Genomic DNA, 19,576 nt, shown 5'->3' with positions numbered 1-19,576 from the left:
GTGTGCTGCTACAATTTTGAGGAGCTGCACTCGCATCAATTACGGGGTGGGTCTTCCTCTGCCATTAATTCGGTCAATCTTCCCTTCGACAATGAGCTGGGGAATGCTGTAATTTTGTACTATTAGTTATGTCCGAGGTATAGTAATGTTGCACGTCTTTCCAGTCAGCACAAAAGATATTAGATAAAACAATAAAACTATGCATATGGCATTACTAATAAAAAGGTTTAATAATTTGGTTTGTTTGTCATGTTTATCTAGTGTTGGTTGAACAGGTTGCTGATTTGCAAGTTAAAACTGTTCTCTATTCGCGCCTCAAATAGGAAAATTACGCATATAAAACGACAGCATGATAGCACATATTCATCTACCTACAATCTACATTTTAGGTATACTAACGTTATCTATACGAAATTATTTTTACCTAAATTAAAAAAAAAACATGACCTGTTTATTTAAATAAATAATACTGTACAAAAAGTCATTGTTTATAATTTTATATTGTACGAATTCCAAATTTCATTAATAACAATATCCAATAGCGGTTTCGTCCTTTAGGACATTTTTACTATTAATAAATTGCTATGATAATATGTGTAGGTAGCTGTAAAGTAATATGGATTGAGATTGCTAAACTAAATTTTAAGATATGCGGTATCAAACGTCTGTAGATAATTAATTGCTGTTTTTTTGTTTAATATATCTGTTATAAATAGGGTATTGAATGTTAGTTTCCGGTAAATAAAATTGTATTAAGTACAACCAAAATGCAGCTTGCATTATTTACATATGTCATTGAAAAAAGTTATTTTTAGACTTATTTTGTACGCATGCGTTAAATATGTAAGTATATTATGTTTGACGTGTGGTCGCAGTATTGAATTATATCGGAATGTAAGGGACACTGTATCTGCGATGTGTGCAATTATTTAATTAAACTACTGACAAACCAACCATTAAAGTATTTACATAATAATTCTACAGTTTATTTTGTGCATTCTGTATGCTTTCAGTGAAGTCTTTCCAGTCAATTAAAAAATATTAAAATAAAATTATGAAAATAGGACTTCTGATCGCAAAAAACGACGTTGTCTATTCGTTTCAACATAACTGTCAACTATGTATCGAGTTAATAATTAGTTGGACTATCATGCCGTGGGTCTCAGGTTCGAATCCCGAGTCTGGCAAGTACACATATTGTTTTTCAATTTGTGTGTGAGTCAGGGTATGGACCTATTAGGTTGAGCAAGTGGCTGACATCCATTTCTCGTAAAAAACAAAATCTGTTAATACAAACCTCTACTCTGGAGGCCCATATGATCCTATTAGGATCGGACATGGTCGGAATATTTTTGCATTTGACACTTATTAATTTTACATCGACTTGCCTTTTGGTGTGATATAAAACCCGTTATACTGTTCTGTTGATAACCCTAATTGGTACTAATTGTTAATTAGCTATACAAGCTACAATTAATATTTTTTGTGTTATCTTATTTATTTTTCAAAATGGAGAATTCATCAGTTCATACAAATTACGGCTTATCTCACACTCGGGCTTAAGGACAAACACTGACCTCTAATAACTTTATTTACGTTTTTTGTATATTAATTCTACGATAAAAACGCTGGCCTACTAACAGAAATCTATTGTTATTTATTGTTGATGATAAAGAACAAATTCCGTGAATACATAAAAGAATGTAGGTATCTACTTAATCAAAATTTTCATTGTTTGAATTATGTACATAGACATTGATATTAATATGTATCAGACTGTCGGGCAACAAATCTTATAATTGCCAATAACAATTTGTAATACCTACATTGTGAAATGAAAGCGCCGGCTAGACGCTCATGCTTTACCACGGGCATCGGGAAAACGGGAAAAGTAGCTCGCGCAAACCGAAAAGCACTGTAAAAGTAGTTTGCACAAACTATACCGCGCAGGCAATTCGCTGCCACCTAGCCGGCGCATATGGGAAGAGATGTCAGAAAATGTACAATAATATTTTCTCAATTAAATTTGCAACGTGTATTTTCCTTAAGATGTTTTGGGCAATTTTAGATAGGTAGGTACTTTAAAATCAACATGCTGGTATTTTGTATCTTATATACCTACTTACATAAAATTAATGATCACAAAATGATGACTAAAATATTGTTTACTTATTTATTTTATGATTCATTTTATTAGTTGTGAAACATTAAATCCTTCTTCGATCTTTGTTCTTGTAAAAATAATGTTGACTTTTTTGAAATGCTGGTTTCTAGTAATTTTTTGCCATCTACCTTTTTTATCCTGTATGCCGTATGGTATATATTTGTGAATGCCAGTAAAGCTGACAACACTGCCTACTAGGTAGGTATATACTTAAGTTATGATCAAATTGAGATGCATGTCACGTCACTGTCACGCTGTCTGCGACAAATTTAGTCTATGGTTTCGTCATTTTGCAGAATATTTTGAACGATCACCACCTCTCTATATTTATAATATAGACTGCCAACTCTAATAATGCATTAGTATTTTGAATTATTATTAATTATTCATGCTAATTTCAATTAATTTTAAGAGTTTCTACGTTTGCATACGTTAAAATTACTTGCGATATTATATCCATAGATAATATTTTGAACAGAACCCCACATGCAGACAATATTCTTATAGAAATTACATAGTGCCAACCACTAAACGTGATTTTGACATGATTGAATCGAAAATGTAGGCTTGAGGAATAAAATGATAAAAACGTTCAAAACGTCATGCTGTTATCGTTGCAGTGCGGGTCAACGTGAGGTGACCTCATTGTTGTTTTGGTGATTTCGGCAGATTTTGCCAGCTGACAATGTTCGTTTAAAGGATCAAAATGTACTACGGGATGGGAGCACCATCGGTCTGATAACATTTTAAACACCAAGAAAAACACTTAGCTCGTAGCGGCTACTGTGACGTCACGTGATAGTCGGCGACATGCACCATAATATTATATTTGTGCTTAATCGCAACATTTTTCTCTACAATAGATTAAATAGGTAGGTACTTACCGAACTAACTACTACGCCGTTCTAGAAAATATGGGTGTTTTTGTTTACCTATATTTTGGAATGTCGCATTTCCTTTCAATAAATTATTGTTTTCCAAAAAAAAATGATAAAATTCTCTGAATCGCATACACGTACCTATGCATGCCCGCGCATCCCCGTTTTCGCGATAATATTTTCATCTCCTTCTGCCCAATGTATGGGTATCTTCATGTGAATGCTCCATCTCTGTCGCACACGTGAGGGCGTCTGCCGATCGTCATTCGTTCGCTGTAATTGTTTACATTTTTGCAGATGTTTTCGTCAGATAGGTAAATAAATAATTAATTTTTGTTTACGTTTTTTTCTCAATGCCGCGCCGGAATAAAATTATCACCGATGATGGATTTTACGCATGGCGCGAAGAAATGACACAATTATCTTTTCTTTATCATATTATTATTATAACACGTAGGTACAGTGACATTTTTAATACCTAATCAATGTTATTGAAATTTAAATAACACCTAAAATTGTTTACGCCGTAAAGACACCATAATATGTCTTTAGCAATGTTTCCGCAGTTCAGAAAATTAAATTAGTAATATTATATGGCATCGCCTTGTTTATTTATCTCCTGGGTTGCGTAGCCCACTGCACTGCACTGTCCGCATTTATTATCTCGTGACATCATTTCATCACAGACACATTATTAATTATTTAGATTAGTTTTTAATTTTGATTTTAGCTATAAAAATCACGAGTCAAAATACAGACACAGACTATCTTCTTAGATAATATTAATTTTCTGTTGATTTCTTATTAATTATTTAAGTGTACCACATATGTAGGTACCTATATAATATATAATATTTAAATCCAATGTATATAAGATACTTTACCGTACTGCCTTGGATATTTTTTATAGGTTTGGAAATGGATGCCATAAAATTCAAACACAATTAAGTTTGCCATTGAAAAGAGAACGTGAGATGGCATTTTGTTTTCGATAGAAGTAAACGCATCCGCTGAGATTTATAATGATCACCTCAGTACGATTATATTTCTTATGTTACTGCTCTCAAATTCCGCATCCGATTAAATGGCGCATAATATTTTTGTTACAGTGACTACTGAAAGTCAAAAGAGTTTGATCAAGATGGAGGAAGTTTTAATAGGAGCAGTTTATAAAAGAGAGTATATAAAGTTGTTCCCCGGGTGTTATAGAACATCTGAAATGCGTATCATCCTTTTGTAATGTCTCTTAATTTTCCCAACAATAAGTCAAATGGTTCCTGGTTCATCCTCAAATAACTAAAAAACTTTTCATCGTATTTCCGAAATTATTTGTAGAGAAGTTGAAACTCTCCCAGAGTACTTCTAGAGATGAATTTACACTTATTATGCATCCAACAAGTTTGAATTTGAGACTTTCGAAATTTTAAACTTAAATTCTCTGTGATAAGTATCTTTATGGTTAGTTTTTAGAGTGACATCGTTGTTGACTTGAGCGCTCCCAAATGTCAACTGAATTTGTATCTAAAGCGTCAATTACATTGAGCTTCTTTGCGAGCTGTTTGTTGGCGAATTTAAAAGCGGGCGATTCAGCTACTGCGATTTGATGATTACACACAAAACTTTCCATTCGCTGAGAAGCCACAAGCCAGCGACTATTTTGACAGAACGTAGTTCGTTTTTTTACCGGGAGGTTGCTACTGCGCAGACGCAGTAAGCCCACACGCCGGCACGTAGCGTGTAAAATTGACTGGCTTTCAACTTTTCTCGGCAGAGTGTTTACAACCTGCTTGTTAGCTTGTTTGATGATTACACTGGGCGACTTTACAGGCAGATTGTAAATTCGCCAATAAACAGCTCGTAAAGAAGCTCAATGTAATTGACGCTTAAGCACGTAGCGTGTAATGTGGCAGTAGTGTTTTTAGTAGACAAGCATAACACCTAGCTTAGCACTAAAACGTCAATTACATTGAGCTTCTTTACGAGCTGTTTGTTGGCGAATTAAGAATCTGCATGTAAAGTCGCCCAGTGTAATCATCGAACAAGCTAACATGTTCGATGATTACAAAGGGCGACTTTACAGGCAGATTATAAATTCGTCAACAAACAGCTCGTAAAGAAGCTCGTGGCTGAAGCCTGGCCTTAACCTAAACAAAAATCGATTTTTTTATTGATCGCTTGAATTGCATAAATATTACGATGAGTGTATTGATGTGAATATAGAATTAATAATATTTTGTTGTGAATAATTCGTACGATGTTCACACTTGTTATTGATCGCCTTGAAAATTTCGAGCGGGAATCTCTTACTATTCCGCCATTGTTTTTCAAATCTTATTTTTTTATGCATTGCCGATTTTTCGTAGAATCAGTCAGGTTTCTTCGTAATATAATAACGGATTTATACATAACTTTTATGTATAATTTTAATTCTTGGTTTTTCCAAACCGACATATTTTATTAATGTTGTGGGAAGACAACATTCCCAATGTTTCAATAGACAAGATAAACTATACCTTACAAAAAAAAGATGTTGTAGGTATTAATAATAGTGATTCAAATCCATACCTACATGTTAGGACATGGTCATATTATTATGGTTTGAAGCCATATTTTAAATGACACATTCAAAAAGTATCTCAGCTGTGCATGAATGTCGCTTATTTCAATTAATTACAACTCTTTCATGAAAAGATGTTAAAGAAAACCCCATTTCGTTTTTGTAAAATTGGATAGCTGAAAGTCATTTCACATTTGAGATTCATTTGTGTCAAACTTCTGAGGTTTATTGCAACTGCCAAAACTACTAGGTATACCTACAGCATACGTAATTTCAAAACACCCCAGAAACATATCTATTAGAAATATGACACCAGACAGGACCAGCCAATGTGCTTTACCTATTGAGTCATCTGTGTCCTACCTAGTTACGACAAAATTAACTAGTAGTCATGCTACTGGCACCATTGGCCGAAATCCAATGGATACAGGTTCGAGTCCTGTCTGGTGTCACTAATTTAATAGTCCTACAAGTGTATGATGTTTTTTTTTTACAGTAAAATGTCTTTATTAAGTAGAATAATCTCGTACTCTTATGATCGTACAGACGTTTTTTTATACAATAGATAAAGAATGTCATATCCGTGAAATCTACTCCCAATAATGTTGTAATATCCGCTACATTGATTTGTTGCCCACATAAAACGGATGACCTGCAAATCTCACAGGACATTATTGAATAGGTTCCTATACTTATAATTTTTTAATTCAAATGTTTTTATTTGATGTCAAATGGAGATGTTGATTTATCAGATTGGTTTATTAACATGCGTTCGTTTTGTGTTGCAGAGGTTAATAGTATGCCTGGAAGAGAGCCTGTACATCCACAACATCCGGGATATGAAGGTGCTGCACACGATCCGCGATACACCCCCCAACCCCCTGGGCCTGTGCTCCCTCTCCGCCCACACCGACAACTGCTTCCTCGCCTACCCCGGCTCCAGCTCCATCGGGGAGGTGCAGATTTTCGACGCCATACACCTGGTAATACCGCCATGCGTTTTCCTACTTGACCAAGGAATATAACAAAATCCATTTAGTAATACAATAAAACATATTTAAAAGTTTTGTAGAGATTGTATATTATTATCACTTGGACAAGACAATAAAAATGTCAAAATCAACAACTGGCAATTGCCATATTGGCAGATGGAATGGCCGATTTCATTAATAGGTCAGTGGCGAAGGGTGGAAGTAGGTTATGGAGATTTGACATAAATAAAGAACACTACACTTTGTCAGTCATATTAATTTGTTTTCATTGAACTAAGAATACAAATTTCAGATGGTTTTAATAAACCTATTTCGATTCGATTTGTAAAAACAAATAAGTATCTCTGACAAAGTTTAGTGTGCACTATTTATGTAAGACATAAACAGCCTACCTCCACTCTTCGCCATTGGTAAAGGGCAACTCAGCTGGAATCCAAGCTCAGCCAGGCTATATAGTGTATAACGCCCCAAGGCTAAGAAGGCAAATGGTCCGTACTGACATTTAGTAGCCGTTTTAATCGAGACTGGTTGGTTAGGATTTGTCTTGTTTACTTCAGATACTATAGTATTTGAACTTCTTTATAATTCATTAGTTTCATGTATGCTCTCGAGTGTGGGTCGATTGTTTGGGCCTCACAACAGTTGAATTACAGCCTTATGTTGGAGAAGGTTCAGAAGAAACTTTCGAGACCTCTCTTCACTTGAGGCCGTTTGGATACTATATGTAGCTTTATCCACGTGACTTTCTCTTGGACAGTATGTTTTCATATTGTATTTGAAAATTTAGCAGAGATCGTTCTTTATTTGCCTATCAATCTTTTCTAATTTATGAGAATACGAGCTCTATCATTGTTACTAGTGTTGATATGTGTGTTCCTGATAACCTTGTAAGTAATTGGGATTATTAGTTGCATATTTTCCCACTATAAAGCTTCAGATCTTATCAAATGTTGGGGCTGATAGATTGTCTATAATGTTTTGGATGTGTGATTCCAGCACGCCAAGACGATGATCCCAGCGCACGACTCACCGCTGGCGGCGCTGGCGTTCAACAGTGCGGGCACGAGGGTGGCCACGGCCAGCGAGAAGGGTACCGTCATCCGGGTGTTCTCTGTCAAGGAAGGGCTTCGGCTGTACGAGTTCCGGCGGGGCGTGAAGCGCTGCGTCTCCATCAGCAGCCTTGTCTTCTCGATGTGCTCTAACTACGTCTGCTGCAGCAGCAACACCGAGACCGTGCACGTCTTCAAGCTCGTCGAGCCCGCCAAGGAAATGTAACTATATCTTTCGCAATATTCTTCAGCAAAACATACGGTAGAGGCAAAAACATTGCAAACGAATGCATGGAAATATTTTCATAAAATATTTCTCGATCAAAGCTAATAACAACATTACTGAAACAAATGATTAAATCAGCTACAAGCAATGACATTATTAATGGACAACGCACTCAGTACAGTAGCTAGTAAGTAAATTCGCGTGTAGCGACATTCGCACATGTATTGTACGACAACATCTTCTTGGCTATGTGAAGGAAGGCGATGTTATCGACTAAATGGGAGGAGATTGTTAGTTTATAATGAAAGTGCGGTTAAAAATGGGAGGAGCATGTTAGTTCACAGTTTTAACACATAGCCAAGAAGATGTTGTCATAGAGCATAGGTAGACATCACATGACAAAATTTCGCAATATCACGCATCAGGAATTTATAGCAACATCACCTTTATTGTAATAGCTTGTAGGCTTGTATTGTAGAACAGTGTTTCTAGTGTCAATGTTCATTTGATCGAACGATATTGATATTAAAATATGAATTATGCCATTCGGCAGACCCGACGAAAAAGTGAGTGTCATTTTTTTTCCAGATGCTTCGTCCATATTAATGTCATTGGCTGCAAGTCATTTTGCATTGCAGATTCATTTGTAGAACAATTAATAGTCCATAAGCATCTCAACATAATTTTTGATTCATTCAATCAATTCCATAAATATTATAATTATTCCCAAAATTATCCCAGAATATGTGAAAAACCATTATTTAGAATATTTAGGTGAACACAAAAAATCGCATAAGTATATTTTACATGATAACAAAAACAATAGTTTAATGCGCCACTGAAGGTACAGGATATTATTTTTTTATAATTTTTGCAACTATCGTTAGAAAGTGCAGTGCCATGACAAATGCTAAATTTTTCGAACATAAATGTTTTTTAATATGTTAGACATTGTCATGGGTACAAAGATTGACAATGAATTTGTTGTTTTTTAAAAACTATTTATTAAGTAAAAAAAATGTACTGTACTTTCATTGATTAAGGTCACTGTCCTAAAAAGCTGCTAATTTAATTTATAATTTAACATAATCAGGATTTTGATTTTAAGCAAATCTGGTATAATATTCTAGCGTTTTTGTGAGAAATCTAAAGCTGTTGCTAGTGTCGAAAAATGCTAACTTTTATTCTATGTGCCAGATTAGTTTTTTCAAACTGAATGCCAATTAACTCGTTCACTGTTGACCAGTTAATTACCACAACTCGGTCAGTGCTCAAGACACGCCTGGTGTGTAGCAATTATCATGATAATTAAAAGTGGTAATTAACTGGTCAGCAGTGAATGTGTATGTACCTAATGGCCACACACCAGGCGTGTTTTGAGCACTGACTGTGTTAAACAGTGAAGAAAAAGGATGACTAAATTAGCAACGGAGTGTCTTTAATTTTGTATCATATTGTTTCCAGGCCTCGGCAGTCTTCCGACGAGGGCGGTTGGATGTGCTACCTTTCGAAGGCGGTATCGGTGGGCGCCAACTATCTTCCTGCTCAAGTGACTGATGTCTTCAGCCAAGGGAGGGCCTTCGCCAGTGTTCATTTACCCGTATCGGGTGTTAAGAATGTCTGCGCCATTACAACGTTAGTTCCCATATTATTGTCTTGCACAATCCTTGCTGAAGTAGATGTCATGATATATCCGACAAATATTGTTATTGTAATTTTTTTTATGTTGATTGATATTCGGTAGCATTTCCAAGATGCTACGTCTGCTGGTAGCATCGGCAGAAGGAATCCTGTACATATACAGCCTGGACGCGGTGGAAGGAGGAAACTGCACCCTCATCAAGCAGCACCTCATTGCGGGCACGGGGGTCACGGCGATCCCCATCCAACCCGCAACGCCCCTAAATATCGCCACTGGAGGAGGTAAGACCACAGCATCACTATATTACAGAACTCTACAAATAGCGACTTTAATTCATTATTTAATGGTATATTGTATTTTGGGTTTGTCCGTTAAGGCTTTGGATAATTATTGCGAAGTTATAATAAAATTGATACTGTCGATTGAGGGTACTTGTTGGAATCGGTTGTTATTTGTCATCAACAATAATAAAATTGTGTTGAAAAGTGTGACCATATCTGATTTATATTTAACTGAATAAATTGTGCAGCTGATTCGGTAGGTACAGATGTATCTACTTCTGTACTACAAAATAAAAGTATCTATAATTATTATTTGCAGATGATGATCTAGTGTCATAATATAAAAGTTTTGACACTTACAATTAATTATTATCTGTGTGAAGAAATCTTTAAACTCTTAATTTTATATTTTTCCACAAATTATTAAGTAGCGAAGGTTGTAAAATCAGAGTGTTTTTATGATTCTTACTTAAATTAAAATCGTATGAACTTATTTTCCGCTAAGTGGCGCATGACTGTAAATGTGTTCGAGCGGAGATGTAAGGGGCATAGAGCTCATAATGTGTTTTTGGAGTTTCTTGTTATTGGTATTTCAGATCCTCTACTGGCACAATCATGATGACGTATTGTCTCGATATTAGCCGTTTGTGTCAAACTACAGTAACTACTCTCTTAGTAATCCGCCACCCCAAAAACAAGACAAGTGTCCAATTAGTGAAAGCGGCGGATTATAGTGCATACATTCATGATATGGTGAAAATTAAAACTGGAATTTCGCGAAAAATAGTTTTCATTGAGAAATTTGTACTAGCAACTTACAGTTTTATTTATAATAATCAAAATCAAGTATGTATTACATTATAGGTACATATTTATAAAGTAAGTTTATTAACTATATTAACTTAACACAACCAGTAACTGGTTCACTGGGCAAATGTTGTTCAGTGTTTGTTTTTTTCCTGAATATTGTTAGAAGATTATGTCATCTCATAAGTAGTTATACAATATACAACAAGATGAATGTGTTCTCTGCTCGTTTAATGGTAATGTCAATCCCAGCGAGTGCATCTTCCGATTAGTATTGTCTTCATCCTCAGAATCCAAGCCTCAATATATTTATGAGCTTGCCTTCACCTAGAAGTGGCGCATACGGTTCAGAACTTTCTGTTATTCATTCTTGTTAAACATGACGCGTTAGATCTTAGTTTTCTCCTTCTGAATCAATTCTTTGAATGGAACGGAGTCTTCCGGTTCCTAGTATACGAATACCGGCGAATTATAGAGCTTGATTTTGTGCTTTTAACTACTGCAAATAATGACATATTATAATAGTTGTCAGATAATCGAGCAGCGGATTACTGAGAGAGTACTGTACTAATATTGACACAACATATTCCGACGATGGCGACAGCGGAATAACTGTAATCTTTAAAACGCCTATGTACTTAGTATGTGCATATTCTGCAAGCACATCTTTTTAAATAATAAATAACACTGAAGTAAACTGCACCACAGGCTACTTTTTTTAACTGTAAATGGAAAACAAATTTATGACAAAGTCTAATTAAATATAATAAGTTCTATCAGAATTTACAAATATTTAGATGATGAAATTTTCTGCAAGCACATCTTTTTAAATAATAAATAACACTAAAGTAAACTGCACCACAGGTTACTTTTTTAACTGTAAATGGAAAACAAATTTATGACAAAGTCTAATTAAATATAATAAGTTCTATCAGAATTTACAAATATTTAGATGATGGAATTTTCTGCAAGCACATCTTTTTAAATAATAAATAACACTAAAGTAAACTGCTCCACAGGTTACTTTTTTAACTGTAAATGGAAAACAAATTTATGACAAAGTCTTATTAAATATTATAATAAGTTCTATCAGAATTTACAAATATTTAGATGATGGAATTTTCTGCAAGCACATCTTTTTAAATAATAAATAACACTAAAGTAAACTGCACCACAGGTTACTTTTTTAACTGTAAATGGAAAACAAATTTATGACAAAGTCTAATTAAATATAATAAGTTCTATCAGAATTTACAAATATTTAGATGATGGAATTTTCTCTATAATTAATTTGGTGATTTCAATGTGAATTTTGGCAATTCTTTGTCAACTTTTGTATTAAATCTTTTATTTGTTTTTTATTCTTAATCATGTTTCAATAAATTAACTGAAAGAGCTTTCAACACATTGTAGAACCCACTTTGACTTCACAAAAGTTATCACAAGCCTTTTCATCAATATATTATAAAAAACAACTATTATTCACACATTTTTATTTTTTATCTAGGTTTCATTACACATTATGTATTATTTGATTTCATTATAGCTAATTTTTAGTCGGGTTATATTGATCAGTTTCTTTTAATAATCGCCTACTTCATTTTGTAGTACATACATTTTCCTGTAATATATTTCTCAATTGATTTAATCCTTCGTAATATCTTTTCATTTATTTATTTTAAATATCAATCTGTCTATTACACGTTTCAATTAATTTATTATATATTTATCGTTTGTTGTTTTGTAACAGCTTGGTGCTTTTTATTAATATTCGGCATGCACTGTTTCCCGAACAATAATTGTTATTTAATTTAAACTGTCGCTGTAATCCAAGCGACGCCAGTTTTACAATAATTCGAATTGTTTTCGCTTATATTTTTTAAATTATTATAAGGTTTATTTGTTAAGTATTATTGCCTCTACAATAAATACGCGGCGATCTCTCTAATGCAATCAGAGTTTTATCATAACTGCTCTCCTTGCGATGTATATTTTGCCGTACAATTATTAATAATTAATTATAAGTTGTCTGACGTAATCACTTTTACACCATGGTTTATGGTAAATAATAATATGTATCTTTAACATACCGAATTAACAATGATATTTCGTATTTTTTCATATTCCCAGAAATTTATATTACGTATTATATTATATTCAAAACTCAACGATGTCCTTACCTTTCCTGTTTTGTTTCCCTAAACCGATTCCTGATACTTGTGTTACCGTATTTTTCCATCTTCCCCAGAATCCAGTTCATTTTTAAAATCCTGTAAATTGTTTTTAAAATATTTTTCTTTGTCAAACTAAGGTTTTTTTTTTCGGCTTATCACTCGTAAAATTAACAAACCATAGTGTTTCATCATAATAGCAAAGGATTTCAGAAAATAATCAATTTTTCACGAGGCAGTCTTAAGAATCATTTTGTGACAAAAACCTCTTTTTAATGAGTAATATGTTTATTTCAAAATGTCACATGTCATCTCTTTTTGTTTTTAAACACTGCTCTTAAATCTTTCTTACATTACTGTTGTAGTTTCTTTTTTTATAATAATATTATTTATAGCACTGGTAAGCTTATAATAATGTTTTAATAAATAGCGTCACTCTAAATCATTGTAAAAATCAGTGTAAATAAAAAATCATAATTTTTCTTATTATGTTTTATGTAGCTATCTTTTTAATTGTCAATATTGATTTCCTCATGTTTTTTTATATGTAATATGAATTCTACAGCTCAAATTTGACAGGAGACTTCAGCTATTCGCAGTGTAAAATCATATCAAGGGGACGACACCGGCGAATGGAATAATAGATATTATTTAATGTCAGTCCTTTAGAATCCGGTCGGTGGAGAGTTTTCAGCGAAAGGCGGACGCATTCCCGGCGGCTGGAGACGGTCCGATCTCTATTGTCTCTGTCTGATTGAGTATGATTGTCTTCACCCCGCCACAGAGGCCTTGTGTAGTAAAGTTTTTGTGTGTTTAAGTTGAAGGAGGCAACAGTTACGCCGGTGCGCTGAGAGGTCGCAACCCCGATCAAATGTCAGGTACTGGTCAGTATTTTCAAACCACAAGCAAAAATAAATTAATAAAAAGACAAAATACAAAACCCGCTACCCTTCGACAGTTTCATTCTTGTATCGCCATCTAGACACGCCCCGCGACACTACTCTCTTTGTCAGAGCTACGCGAAAGAATGGATAATTTCAGTTTATGTAACGGCAATCGTTGGATATGTTGTATTATTACCTGGTACTAAATGTCTCCGTAAGAAAATATATATATCGTCACCTTACTTATTAAAACCTCGCAAGTCTGTTTGAGAACAATATTGAGGGGAAAGAAAAAATGTAATAAAATAATATTTTATACACCTCTCTAATCGATAAATCTGCTAACACTGGTTGTGAAATACGAGGTTTTAATTCCATGTTTGAAACCACGTGACCTACGAGTTTTTAAAATTTGTCGATAGATGGACAGCATACTAGTCTAGAGAACTGAGGTTTTGATATGATTTAAAATGTTTTGTTTAAATTTTGTCGAACAAACTTCATTTTTCCATGATATCGGACTTACGAGGTCTTATTAGTAAGGTGACGAAATATAAATATAAGGTTTTCAATACAACTTTTTTATTCTAGGCTGTATAATTTGCACAATTTGAAAATGTAGGATTCTTTTTATTTCAATTTCACACACCTCAGATAGTGTAGGTATTAAAAATTATTTGGGTCAGAAGCTTAGTCGTTATAAAGCACTCAGCCAGAAAGTTAAAGGTGTGTGTTCTAATCCCACTCAGTTGATTGGTACGTCAGTGAGACTTATTTTGAGATACCTGTTCAGGTCATTTGACGAAATTAAACTATTTGTCTTGTTCTCAGTTGACTGTTTTTACCTCGAAACAAAAAACATAATACATATTTGTCTCATATTTTCTTCTCTATTATGAGTGTAATTTGTACGTAGTAAATGTGTATGTAAGTAATAAAATCATGTGATAACTCTTTCTTTGATAAATAAATTGTGTCTAATTTGATGCCTTTAGGTTTAAACATTTTAAAAAACATTGCGTTGGTTGCTTACGTATTTGGAAAAAAATCTTCTTTGATGTAAATTTAAAAAAGCATTGCGTTGGTTACTTACATACTTGGGAAAAAATCTTCTTTGTTGTAAATATTGAGTGTAAGAGGTTTTTTTTGCTTTCAGTATTTACAATTAGATTTTGTTCAAAGGACAATGTGGAATACACAATAGGATTATTTTTACATTCAGATATTATGTATGTAACAGAGACATCTATTACCAGAAAGCAAACAACAAAACGGACGATTGCGCCTGTACTTTGAAATTGCCTTCAGTTTTTTTTTAATTCACTTGTAAAATTATTTACATGATTTTGTGAACTATAACTATATTGAAACCAAGGCCTATAGACAGACCGTTACACGGAACTGTATATTTCGGTTGTAATGCTAGTTATTACTTTTACTTTGAGTGCAATATGGTAAACTGTTTGTAGAATACGTTAATTGATTTGAACGAAGTATACAATCAAAAATCTTCATTTTCTGCGAAAAGGTTACTGCGTTGCATTCGGAAATAATCAATAACTAGCACTATCATCGTAACTCGCAATTCAGTGCTTTTTTTTTAGTGCGTTTTTAGTGCGTTTGTCTCTAGTCGGCAACACAGCGATTTTCAACCAATTACTATTCACAGCACATTGAAGACAATGCTTGATTATTGTCAATTTTTGCGAAAAGACTTGATCATTTATATCGCACCCTCGCAAGTACACTGTCACAATCCAAAAAACGTCAAACAGAGAAAATCAGCTTTGAAGTTTTTACCTTTTGCATTTTTGTACTGTGTTTTTGAAATATGTTTAGATATTGAATGAAGTTTTGACTTGAATTTGATGACTTAGAGATATGAAATTTTCGGTACATATACTATGAACGATAGACAATGAACGTAGTAATTAACTAAAAACACGTGAATTTGGACTTGTGGCGGTTTAGTTGTGAGGGTGCGATATATTAAAAAAAATATGTTATGACAATTGACATTAAGTTCAATTAGAAGAATACTACGCATTTTTATTAAAATAGTTTATTGTAAGGAGGCAAGAATGCTCTCCTGTTGTATGTATCATGTGTTGAAATGCTGGTGTTGGCTCAAATTCACGTAGTTTTTTTTTTAAAACTATTGTGTGTTTGAATCTCTATTACAATATACCTTTGGTTTGGGTGCTCAAGTCAGTAATTCGAATTTAAAAAATTACCTTTTTCATTCTCCCCCAAAATCAAACTTCACACTATTGTGCCATTGTGATCACTGATTGACAATCGCTTGTGAAACACAGTTCTAAATTTAAACACTGTTTTTATATGATTATGTATACATCTTGGTTTCTATTTTGAAAATAGTTATGTAACAAAAAATAAATTGTATATCGTGTTGTCTATTATGGTTGGACTGAAGGCAATTAAAGTATTACATTAAACTGAACATTAGACATATTTTGTGCATTAAACTCACCGATCGAGGAAATAAAGCGGTATTCCACCGTTTTATGTTTTCCTTGTAGCGAATTTATTTGACCGAATTAGACAATCCAAAGAGAATGTTTTAGATTTAAATAACGATTTTTTTTTTACATCCATTTCAATGTAATAATTTTTATACAGTGAATTATTTAAAATCATATCAGTCTTTGTGTTAAGTGGCCGTGAATCACCGACACCATGAGAAGTCAAGTAGAGTGCATGCCGTGAGAAAATAGTACTTTTTTCTTTTTGGTTAATTTTGATAATAATAATATTAATGTAGTATCATCAATTTGGTGACTTGTATATTATTTAAATAGAGCATTTTATTTATATGTGTAAGAATTTAAAAGTCGAATTAGCAGTATGTATAAAAATAAATTTTAATAATAATGACATTCATTTTATTTCTCGATAAAAAGCTGCCGAAACCGTCAGTCAGTACATATTTACGTAAAATAAAAATACTGTCTTTTAATAATAATTGCTTAATTTATTTTATTATAAAATATTTTGATTTATTTATCAGGTGGCATTTTTTAAAGATAGGCACATCATGTTATGATTTTATGTTTTGTTTTTGTGTTGTATTAATTGTAAGATTTTTCAGTGCATATTATAATTATTTAAATGTTGAATTTTGTTAGTTTTGGAGACTTATAGATTTAAAAAAAATTACAATGTTCATTATCCATTATCATTTTTTAACTGTTCCCGACACGACAACCGATTCCCTCTCACCTTACCCATCTTTTTTTTGTATTTGCTTTTATAATATCCTGTTTATTTTATTCTATACAACAATAATATTCAAATGATTTTTACTTCTCTTCAGTAGTGATTTTATAAACAATATTAATTTATTTATTTTTTACGTGGTATCATTTCGTAGTTTGTAAGAAAGGGGCAATACATACTCGCGGAAGATGTTTCATTTTGATATCTTTCTCAGTATGAACGATTATTAGAATTAATTGATGATTTTAAAAGTAAACGCTGAAATCTTGTCAAAACCATGAAAATGATTTTCTTCCGTTAAATTTAATTATAAACATAATAAATTAGCAACTATTTCATAATTTTGACAAGAATTCTCACCTTTTTAATAAAAGTATAATATATTATGATTAATTTCTGTCGTAATGTCACTGGTTATTATAATTTATACGTATTTGGTATCTTACAATATAATTCTGGATGTGCATATATGCAAAATTAAACTAGAGATGTCTTTTTTAAGTATTAAAATCAAATCACACACCCATAGAGAAAATAAAATACTCGGAGTTTAAGAGTTTTAATAATAGGTCTTTTTAAATTGGATCAAATTTGTACATATATTTCTTTTAAGTTTCTGACTGAAACTGTTTTTTTTTTGTATGATTGACTGGTAGAACACCAAGTCGACCCATGACTGGCAAAAAATGTAGGTTGTTTTTTTCCATGCGTGTTTGTTCGGGTGTAATCCAATTGGCTGAGTGAATGGCTAACAACCCTTCCAGATTTTAAAAAGGGGCTGTTAATATAAGCTCCACTCTCCCATATGCTCTGCTTAGAAACGAAAATTATAATATACTTATTTTGTGTTTGATCACAAAAAATATTACCCGAGTATATAATACATGCCGAAAAAAATATCGCCCACGATGGCTGAGCAGTAACGAGTCGGCTTATATTGAGGAGATTCATATGATTCTCTTTTCCAAAATTAATATGTACTAGGAAACTTTATAGTTGATAAAACGAAACTTGCAAAGTATGAAAGCATGTTGTCTTTTGAATTAGTTCATCCATTAGTAAGAGTATAGTAATCACTTAGCTTTACTATTTTTTAATAATACCCAGTGACATTAGGACGGGAGTGGTGCCCATGCGCAACCCTGCTGCAAATATAATAAATTTACTATCACACGTTTCCTTTGCATAAAAAAACAAAATGGTTGGCGACCTATCTCGTTGCGGCCGGCAGATTCGGAGAAATTCCACGAGATGGCGTCGGCGGCCGAGTCACCGCCGCGCGGCGGATTCAAGTTCGACGACGATAAGGAGTTCCCCCCTGTCACGCAGGGCTCCGAGTGAACGCGGCTCGGCAACGCACCACACTCCCGAGACAATGGCATCCCAGCATCACCATCTTCACAATACTACAACGCGATATCGTGTTGACAGATTAATTATACCCAAAACGGACTATAGCAAAATACTTATTTCATACACTGAGAGATAATATCAACTAGATACTATTCAAATTATTGATTAAATAATATATGGAGGTCTTATTTTTTCATTAAAACAAAGATTATTTATAACTTGTTATACAATATTATTATCATTTTATATTAGAACTCAAGGAATACTCGATGAAAGTGTCCATAACCAAATTAGATTTTTGTCGAATAGAATGCACAACTAAAATGAATGTGACATATTATTTACTCAATAAATTCTGTTGTCAAATTTATTTGTAGGCTGCGTATCGATGGGCTAGTTGGTGCACAGATATCGTATGCCCAAGTGAGACATTTGAGATACTTAATAATCATGGTATGTCTTAGTCATTTTGATTTTCAATCAATTGGATTTTCTCAAAACATATTATCTTTGACATACAACATCTGTGCTACCCATTAATAATTATAATCAATTGTTAATTTAAATATGATATAATATATTGTGTAAAGTCATACAACTCGTATGTCCTGTTTTTTTTTTAATCTAGAGAATCAAACATTCCCAAGTTACTTATTAATTTTTTTAAGCGTCACATTATTTATCTTCACAAGTTAAGTTTACACATATATTTCTTAATAATATTGATACAATTCATTTTCAATTATTAGTCTTACAGTGGTTGTGAAGGCATTCGATCGATCCTGCTGTCTTGTTAATAAACCTACCACTTTGCTAAAGTCTGTTTTGGGGCTCGCCGTTGTGACTGCGTCAGTGTGAAAAGAAAAAAAACTCTCGAAGGAACATGACGTGCTTCAACCGACGTCAATGCGAGTGCGCTATGTAAATTATTACATCAATATCCAACTTTTTCTTCTTCTAATATCTCTATGCTGATTCAAGATACTTACTATGTATTTTTTTTTTATTTAAGAGGTTTTATTTTCTTTTATTCAATTATTCAAAAAAAAAAAAATACTGACAAAATATTATTGAATATTATTTAATGTAGGTTTTAGTTCCCATTATATTACATTACTAATATTTTCATTATTAATTTTATTATTATATTCATTTTTTTGTCACTGAAAAAATATAAAAAAAAATATATTATATTTTAGTATATTATTCATAAAACATTTTTTTTTATTTAATTAATATGGATAAAGTTTTTAAAAGCATTACAAGGTGTTAAGTTACCTTATTTTGTTAATCATTTATTTATAATATTATTAATTTGAAGGAAAACATTATATT

At 32.9% G+C, this 19,576-nt stretch overlaps 1 protein-coding gene across 2 annotated transcripts in view; it reads left to right on the top strand.

Annotated features, from left to right (window-relative positions):
• The window catches only part of Atg18a (Autophagy-related 18a), a 76,957-nt gene extending 57,675 nt beyond the window's left edge, over window positions 1-19,282 (top strand). The window contains exons 4-9 of one of the 2 annotated variants that reach the window (XM_085949332.1): window positions 6,388-6,582; window positions 7,588-7,862; window positions 9,331-9,501; window positions 9,611-9,789; window positions 13,586-13,645; window positions 18,120-19,282. In XM_085949332.1, coding sequence (XP_085805458.1) covers window positions 6,388-6,582; window positions 7,588-7,862; window positions 9,331-9,501; window positions 9,611-9,789; window positions 13,586-13,645; window positions 18,120-18,229 — 990 coding nt within the window. In that variant the 3' untranslated portion in view covers window positions 18,230-19,282. The remainder of the gene's footprint in view (window positions 1-6,387; window positions 6,583-7,587; window positions 7,863-9,330; window positions 9,502-9,610; window positions 9,790-13,585; window positions 13,646-18,119) is intronic. The other variant, XM_085949333.1, reaches the window with a different exon arrangement.
• Window positions 19,283-19,576: the final 294 nt, after the last annotated feature.

This window comes from Rhyacophila brunnea, unplaced genomic scaffold, assembly GCF_057557595.1.
Source record: "Rhyacophila brunnea isolate RB1 unplaced genomic scaffold, BYU_Rbru_1.0 scaffold_22, whole genome shotgun sequence".
Lineage (NCBI taxonomy): Eukaryota > Metazoa > Arthropoda > Insecta > Trichoptera > Rhyacophilidae > Rhyacophila > Rhyacophila brunnea.
Note: the sequence above shows the minus strand (reverse complement) of the source record. Positions and strands in the feature narration are given on the sequence as shown.